We start from the raw sequence: 9,142 nt of genomic DNA, 5'->3' as shown, positions 1-9,142 counted from the left end.
TCCGTGTGCGATTGTTTTCTCTGGGGATATTTGAAACAAAAAGTGTTTAGTACGACCGTGGACACAATAGATGAATTTCAAAGAAGGATCACAAACACATGTCAAACAAATACACCCGAAATGCTGAAAAATGTAGAGCAGGAATTTTTAAGAAGCATGGAAAATTGCATATTAGTTGATGGAAAAAACATTGTGGGAAAAGTAAGAATTTAGTAGCAGTGTTTTCACACACATGGTTCGTTTTAGAGCTATTGTGATGTATAAAGAACAACCAAGAAATCTCTCCGCGGTGTACCTGATGGTAACGCTAATGCCGACGGCACATCAAATTTGAAATTTAACATCTCGACATTGGCTAATGCGAAATACACGTTTTGGTAGTGTTCTGAAAACGTTTTAACGTCAGCTACAAGAATATGTAACAAAAAGTATGGATTTCCATTTAAAAATTTAACCGTAACTTTCATAAAGCTTTCCAAGGTCACCGCAAAGTTAAATAAATACAGGCATTACATGTCCTCCCTAGTACCCTACAATTTTTGTCTCAAATATTTTTCCGTGTAATCCATATTTCTCAAGATATTTACAGGTTCTCAGATAAATAACACACGCACACACACACTCATACACACACGCGAGTACACGCACGCAACACGAACGATGTACACAGTGGCTACTGACTTCATGGAGACTTGGTAAACACGTGTCACGTTATACGAATTGTTTTTCATTTGGCAGCAATTCATTCGTGTGCATATTTTTTTTTTTCATCTTTTTCAATAGAAACTTATTATACTTGGCTCGAAGTAACGCTTATTGCCGAAATTGCACAGTGAAAGTACTGGTTCCTCAAAAAAAAAAGTCTGCCCTCTAGCAACGCATATATCGATCCGTACTCTCGAATCGGACTGCATATACATGTATCGATCGTATTCTCGATCGAAATCGACAGGTCCTGAGAATAATTACGGTTATAGCCACACGAAAAAAAATAAAGATGCGAAATGTATATATATATATATATATAGGTTAGGCTCACGATTAATGTCAAAACAGTATGGTCGAACACGTTTTCGTTTTATTCCTCGGCAAGCGGAAAATTAAAAACAGGTGTCTCGTCGAAAAAAAAAACGTGTTTCTCTTGGTTTTTTTTAGGTTAAATCGTAGCTATATATATTTATTACTAAAAGTACATGCGGATTTTCGTACCGTGGCGTGATTACGTCTTTACTATCAGGATCTTCGTATCGATTTAAGCGTAATAATGGCAGAAAAGAAGAAAATTCTTTCTTTTCACGACAAACCTCGTTTCACACGCGAAGTAAGACTAAAAAACAATGCGCAATTCATTTTATTTTGTTTCGTTTTTTCCATTTCTTATCTTTGTTTCTCTTCAGTAAGGCACCCCCAGTGCTGAGTATAATTCACGGAAGTAGTACAGCGACAATACAAACTAGTGACTAGATCATTTTTAAGTCACGCGAGAAACGGAGAGACAGGCAGATAGACAAATAGATAAAAAAAAGGAAAGCAGCAAAAGAAGAAGGCAAAGAATAGTGTAGGAAATATTGTGCGAGGTAGAAAGAGAAGAAAAACACATAATAGACAAGAACAGTTTGATAGGTACAAGTAGATGGCGGTAAAGAAATCGGATTGCACGTGACGAATGTAATGGTGAACAGTCGAAGAGAGAAGGAAAATCCATGAATCTTTTAATGAACAAATAACACAAAAAACAATTCTTTCAAATTTATTTTTTCCATTTGGAAATTGTCACACCAATGGAAATCACCTTTACACAGTGAGTGTCTACATTTTCCTTCTCCTCTTGCCCTCTCCATACCTCTGCTACGATCATTCCATGCTGTGTGCAATTGTCGAGAGAGAAATCGTAGAAGGGGTAGGACATGAAATAGAAAAGGACAATAAGAAAAAAAGTGGAAATAAAAAGAAGTAATCGCTGATGGGTAAAATAGAAAAACATACACAAGGATAGAAGAAACAAAAATGAAGTAAACATAAATAACAACTAAACACAGAGGGAAGGCAGTGGTGCGTTACTTTGGTAAATCTTGTTAATTGGTGTCTCGCACGGATCAACTGAGGTGTGTCCGCAACGTCTCGTGGGCAGAAGGTCATTGTCATCGTCATCGTCGTTATTCGTCGAATTTATCTTTACCATTTTAATCCTGACGGACGCTGTACTTATTATCGATCAACGGTAAGAAACATAAAAGCATGGAGATAATGACGAGGACCTGACTCGCGTCACGATTTTACTTTTTTCTTTTTTCTTTCATTCTTGACTAGGTTAGGAATGATCCCCTTCCTCCTTCATGCCCGAGGATCAACAACGATGCACGATCTAGTGTATCCAGTGTGTGCCTGTGCATGTTCATTTTGAATGCGCTGGCCACGAGAAAAAAATAAGGATGAGGATTTTTTTCTGTTGGTATGTGTCTGTGTTTGTGTGTTTGTGTTTGTGTGTGTGTGCGCGCGTGTGTGTATGTTTTTACACATCGTCAGAGAGGATCGAACATGGCACAACGATGACAGTCGTCGTGGCTGCTGTAGTTGCTGAATTACATTTCCCCCCTTCCACTGTCTAAACGGCGGTCTCGGTGTGACTGTGACTTGAAAGCCTTTCCACATCTATTGGTATGGGCAGCTCGTTCGGGTTGTTGTCGGCGTATTCGATGCTGCTCGTCTGCGAAAGCCGCTTCGACTGTTTCAGTACCTCCCCCAAAGTGTTGCTGCTGTGCTCGCTCCTGTAGCGCGGGTCTGTGCCCTGCCGAAATGCGTTCACTACACGGATCTGTAACCGGAAACCGTTCTTTCAACACATGCGAGCTTCGTTCGTCCCTCTCGCTGTGCCACAACGTCAGGGATACACCGTTAGATAAAAGTCACTCAGATGTAGTCGAGGTTGATCCTCTATCCTCTCACCACCATCGACATTCTTTTTTATGATTTTTTTTTTTTTAAGAAATCCCTTGTGGGCAAGCTGTGACTGAATCTCAAGAATTAATCTTCTCCAAAGTAATACGGTACATCTATTTATTTCTATATTATTGTTGGGTATCCCTCGTGCGTCTGAATCTTTTATTTTTTTATTTTGTTCTAGAAATCGGGAATTCTCTCTGGGAACTATAATTTTCCCCAGACGAGCAAGGCACGAATGTCGATAGTACATGTAACGAAGCTTTGAAGCGACATTAAGTGATCAGCGCTGGAAAGCACAATTATTCTGTAAACTATAAGTTATGAGAGAATAAATACTTGTTACTTTTGTTACGGTTACGTTCTTTTTTTTCTGTGTGTAGGGGATGCGATGATCAACCTCTGCAAAAAAACAGATTAGGGGACAGTCATGTAAGATATATAGATATAGTTATGTGTACGTATAAAGAGACAGAAAGCAGCGGCCACACGAAATTACTAGAACTAGCGGGGCGTCGATAACCCTGCACAGCAAGGCAATAATTAGACATAGAATCTGAGGGAGTGACGTGATCAGTAGTATCAACATAAACTTAGTGACAAAATTCTTTTCCTATCATTTTGCTCCAATTATTCCAGAATAATCTTATTTGTCTTCTCTTGCAGAGCAATGAATTCATTAGTCATTAACGTCACCGCCCCAGATTATGCTTGCAATGTCACGCAACACCACATGCACCCGTCGATCGTCGGAATCTTGCAGGCGATCTCGTTTCCACGTCAAATTTTTTATGAAAATGGGATCGTCCGTTATTTCAGACACGCGGGATCATCGTTTCGATGCGGGAAGCGGATATGCGAGGCTTCAAGCTTCCTCCAACTTACTCCAACTTACTTTAACTTACTCCAAGCATAATTTCAATTATATCCATCATATATGCCTTTTTTTATCAAATAAAAAAAAAATATAGAAAAAATTCATTTTAAGGCTCTCAAGGCTATTACACGCTGTTACAAAGCAAAATAATACATATAAAAGGTACCTTTATGTCGTAGTAGAAAAAAAAGTGGAAAATAATGGGTAAGGAACTCCACGCATATACACTTGCATCGTCTTGGTGAGCTGTAATATAGCGTGACAAATTGCAGACTGCGAACTTTGGCATGCATTGGCGTAGTATCGCGTAATCGACGAACATACTGCTATTTCATCAATTAGCCAACAACTGAATTCCCCCGGATGGTAAAACAACAATCCCCATCCGATAAGAACACCTGTTAGATTACACTTTTCTTTTTCTTTTTCTTTTGCTCGACACGTATAGATATTACACAGATAAATATGAAATAATAATGTACATATAATATGTATGTATGTGCATATATATTCCTCAAATACATACATACATACATATTATATATGTATATATATATATCTCTCTCTTTTTTTCTTCCTTCCTTTCTTGCATTTTTATGGAGGTGGCAGGAAAATATGTCGCGTTAATTATTCACTGTATGCTTTATATTTTTTCTTTTTCGATAGTTTTGCTGTTTCTTAATTATTACTTTTTTTTTTATTATTTTTTTGTTTGACAGAAAACATTAAGGGAATACTTACACGATGCGCCGTGGAGAGAGGTCCCCTAATCAGGTTGACAGTCAGACTTAAACCTGGCCGAATATCCGGTTTAGCGTATTTGCTAATGCGTCTCACTTCCGGTATTTTTACAACATGCACGCTACAACGCGCAGTGCGCTTTGCTGATCAACGATTCTGCACACTCCATAGGAGACAAAACGGTCGTCGTGCCAACAATTTGTTTATTCGTTCACTTTCTCTTTGTTTTTCCGTTTCCTCAAAATTCACATTCTCTTTTCTATTCTCTTGTTTCACTTTTTTTTTCTCTGTTTTGTTAGAGCAGCTCCAGGTCGACACACGTGTGGTCGTCTGGTGATTCCCCGCTTCACGAGCGACACGCTCTCTCTTTCTTTCTCTCTCTCTCTCTCACACGCACAAACACACACACACACAAGCACACCATATGTGATATCCTCGAGAATTGCTCTTCACTATGGGGTACTTCTTTCTTCGACTTAATCGTAAGATAAAGAGAAATAATTATTTTTTCGATACTTTATTGTTGGTTGCGAGACAAATTTTTCAGGACTGTCGATAACATCGTTTCCCGGCTTATCGATGGTTGGTAAAAAAAAGAGGGTCGATGGGGTCCAGAGAAATGTCGCGTCGATCGTGCCGCGAGAATCAGCCAGAGCACACAAATTTGTGAAAAGAAAGAGAGAAAAGGGTGAACACACACAGTGGCAAAGAGTAGAAAAGAAGGATCCTGTAGTCTGTGACGGATTGAAAATAGACCTTAGCACGTGTGTAGTCGAAAATTATCGTGAATTCACTGATTTATACACATTTGCACAAATTTTCTGAAAAAAAAATTCTGTACATAATTTTTAGTTCTGAAAAATAGTCCTTAGAGTAATCATACTGTTTGCAAACTGTCATCAGGACTTTTGCAGGTTTACCAACTTGTGTTGACATAAATTTTCAGTGGAGTACCTCTCCACAATATTCTTTTATTGTATAAAAAAAAAACTCGAGAGTTTTGCTGAGATATTATAATGGTTCTTCGATTATCAAGAATTAATAGTGTCATCCCTAGAAAGTGTCAAAGGGAGAAATAGAATCGCACACGGCGTCGCTAGAAACTGTAATTTGAACGATTTTACAAAATCCATCGGGGTGGGAAGGTTTGTGTCCCCATGACTGGAAATACTTCCACTTATTATGGTAGAGAAAACGTGTAATTATAAGTACTAGAAAAACGTGGTAAAATCGTATAATGCATGGAACAATAGTAACGTGCCGGTGGAACACGACGTGGATCGTGTAAATGATTGTAAAAAAGGAATGTGACACAGTATAATTCTAACTACTACCAGTTCTGCGTACATTCATCTGGTTTTACTTTAATCATCTTTGATGTATAATGTTCTCTTAACCTCTTTCAGGACATTGTCATTATTTCTTTTCATTTTTACTGAATATTTTCAAACTGAATTCTATCGTTTTTAATGTTATTAATAAAAATTCGCACCTTAAGAGGTTAAGACAAGTTTTCAAATGAAATTTTCACTATAAAGATTCGGGCGGGAGGACGTGCTAGAGAGAGCTCCAGGGTAATTCAAATGTGAAATATAGAAAGAGTGATAAATTATTAGTTTCACTTTAAGTGCTTTATACTAATACTAAGTTAATTTAATTTAGCTGCTAAGAAAAATTCAAACAGATAATAAGGCTTAGTGATCGAGGAGAACAAAAGTGGGCCGCCTAAATGGCGGGAAGACAAAAAAGTATGGTAAACAAATAAGGAATAAAGAAGCATTCCCCAAAAAATTATCATGAAATGGAGAGGAATTAATGAAGATAAAGGAGATATCAACGAAATGGAGGAAATTGAAATAGGAGAAGTAGAAACAGGAAGAGAAAAAGACGCAAGTAACAGGACAGCCGAAGAGATACTGAAGGAAGAGAAGATACATACAGAGAAGGAAATGAACTACACAAAAGAATCAACAAAGAGTCAAGGAAATTATCGTGAAAGGAAGGAAGTGACTGGGAAAATGGACAGGTTTCGTCTAGCCAGTGAACAAAGTGAATTCATAAAAAATTACGAGGAGGTTACTCCACAACGTAAGAAATGTGAAATTCTCAAATCAGATCTAGGGAATACGATTATAGTGACAATGGATTCGGAACCCACCGTTACAAAGGGGGAAGAACCATAAAACGGGGTGAAAGGAATGCGCACAAACGAAGCAAGTTATAGAGAACTGAGAAGAAGTATAGAAAATACAAAGTCTGTTTTGATTGCAGCAAACAAAAATATAAATAGTTCAGAAAGTATTGTAAATAGTAGTATTAAGAGTAGTGTCAGAAGTCATTTAGAAGGTAAGAATAGTAAGTAGCAGGATAGAAACAATAGGCCAATACGAAGAGGAACTAGATAGCAAGGAAATATCTAATAGAAATCCGGGTAAAAAGTAATTTATTAGGTTAAACTCGTAAAAAGCTAACTTGTTAAAAAAATTTATAGGTTAACAACAAGTAAGAATCTTTGCCCTACAAAGTGTGAGGATGACTGGATTCAGCAAAGCAGAAATCACATACTCCAGTAGAGAAAAAGGTAAACGAAATGACAGAATATGCTAACAAAAAGGATAGTATTTTTTCAGTTAGTATACCAAGGAGAAAAAGAATTAGACGAGGAGTAATAAAGGAACAGCTGGGGTCAATAGAATAAGTCAAGGACCAGCTAATGCCTGATCAAGGAATTATAAAAATGGAAAGGCTAACAAAAACCAAGAATCTTAAATGGCAAAGTCACATGGGAGGAGAGCGTGGCCCTATTAGTCACTCTCAGTGGCAACTCGCTACCAACTATGTAGACTGACTATAAGTTGGGGTCACGTTTGGCAGAAACAGTGTTTCAAATCTTATAAATTTGGCCGTATCCAAGTAAATTGCAAATATACAGATTAAAGAAGTGCTTTGTTTGTGCAGAAAAATCACACAGCGAAACAAACCTAGATGTGTAAACTGTGGTAGCGAACACTAGAGTGTGGCAAGAGAGTGCCTTGTATATCAGAGAGAGAGAGAGAGAGAGAGATAATTAGTTACAAGAAAAATTGTGGCATAGAAGCGTAAGCTACAAAGAAGCTGGAGATATACCTATACGTAAAACTGGAGATGAAAACCACAAGGGATATTTAAACAGAAAGGGCAAAAAATGGGGAATGATTTCCCCGGAATAAAACGTCCCATAAAGGTCGAAAGATGGGAAAATTTGGACTATCCGTTGCGAAAGGAAATTAATAAATATAGATCCTATAATGAGGCATACCACAGTGGAAACGGGCCGAAAAAATACAACCCCAATGGGATTACAGTAACTGACCACACGGTAGAAACACTCCGTTTTGGGAACAAGAATGTATCAAAAGAGTAAAACAATTAACAAGACGAGAGGACAATAACGACACCAACGAAACGCGTAGTGATAAAGATAAAGCTAATGGACACTTTCAAAAATACAGAAAAAAAGTTCGACACTTCGGAGTAGACACAGAACAGGAAGAACAAGAAGAAAAATTCACAAACAAAGAGAAACCATAGAAAAATGAATATTAACGTGATAAATAAAGCAAAAGAAAAGGACATACGAGGAATTAATTAAAGAGAACTGATTGACAATTTTGGAGAAAAGAATTGAGGAGGAATTTAGAAATAAAATGAAAGAAAGAGGAGAGAAAAAAGAATAAAACACCGTCCTACCAGACCATGAAGTGGACTGGAATACAATGCACAAAGCATCAAACACGGCACAAATTCCTGATGATGAGAGATCAATTGAAAGAGCGAAAAACAAAAAAATAAGGTAAGAAGAGAATACAAAGAAATCACGACACACCTGGAAATCAGTGAAGCAGGTCCATCAGGACATAAAAATAATACAAATAAAGTAGAAGAAATAGGAGTGCACGCAACCGAATCAGCTAACGTAGGAACGGAACTGAAATAGATATCAAGAGATATAAATGGAGAGTAGAGGAGAAAAAAATTGAGTAGTAAATATAAAATGGAGAAAAAAGAATGAAAAAAAAAAAAAATGAACGATGAGACAAAGAAAAAAAAAACCGTAACTAGGAAGAAAAATATAAGAAATAAAGAAAACAAAAAATAAATAAATAAAAGTGGGTAACTACGTAATAAGAGTTAACAGATAGGTGTAAATCCCTAAATTGGTTCTTGTTTTATATAAAAGCCTAATCAGATCGGTAATCGAATACGGAATACAGGTGTACTGTCAAAAAGAAGGCAAACTGCTTGATGATTTAAACAGAATACACCAGGTAGGTATAAGAACGGCCATGAGCTATCGCATAACAACACCCACCAATGTTACAAATATAGAGACGGAGGTACTGAACGTGACCGGAAGAGCCGACTACCTGGCATATAAGTATGTAAATCAAGGGTAGAGCAAAGAAACAGAGTTTACAACAACAGACGACAGATCGATCCTCCCGTGAAATAAGACAGCAATAGTACGGTACGAATCTCGAGAGATAGATAGCCTAATCGAGAAGGAAGAAATTTGGAAAAGGTCAAGCAACAGAATAGTGAAAA

At 37.4% G+C, this 9,142-nt stretch overlaps 1 protein-coding gene across 4 annotated transcripts in view; it reads right to left on the bottom strand.

Annotated features, from left to right (window-relative positions):
* Nucleotides 1-1,313: 1,313 nt before the first annotated feature.
* The window catches only part of LOC108573352 (plasma membrane calcium-transporting ATPase 3), a 48,334-nt gene continuing 40,505 nt past the window's right edge, over nt 1,314-9,142 (bottom strand). For 2 of the 4 annotated variants that reach the window (XM_017935761.1, XM_017935762.1), the window contains one exon: nt 1,314-2,815. In XM_017935761.1, the coding sequence (XP_017791250.1) occupies nt 2,606-2,815 (210 nt within the window). In that variant the 3' untranslated portion in view covers nt 1,314-2,605. The remainder of the gene's footprint in view (nt 2,816-9,142) is intronic. The other 2 variants (XM_017935763.1, XR_001891401.1) reach the window with 2 other exon arrangements.

The sequence above is a fragment of the Habropoda laboriosa genome, unplaced genomic scaffold (genome assembly GCF_001263275.1).
Source record: "Habropoda laboriosa isolate 0110345459 unplaced genomic scaffold, ASM126327v1 scaffold134, whole genome shotgun sequence".
Taxonomy (NCBI): domain Eukaryota; kingdom Metazoa; phylum Arthropoda; class Insecta; order Hymenoptera; family Apidae; genus Habropoda; species Habropoda laboriosa.
Note: the sequence above shows the minus strand (reverse complement) of the source record. Positions and strands in the feature narration are given on the sequence as shown.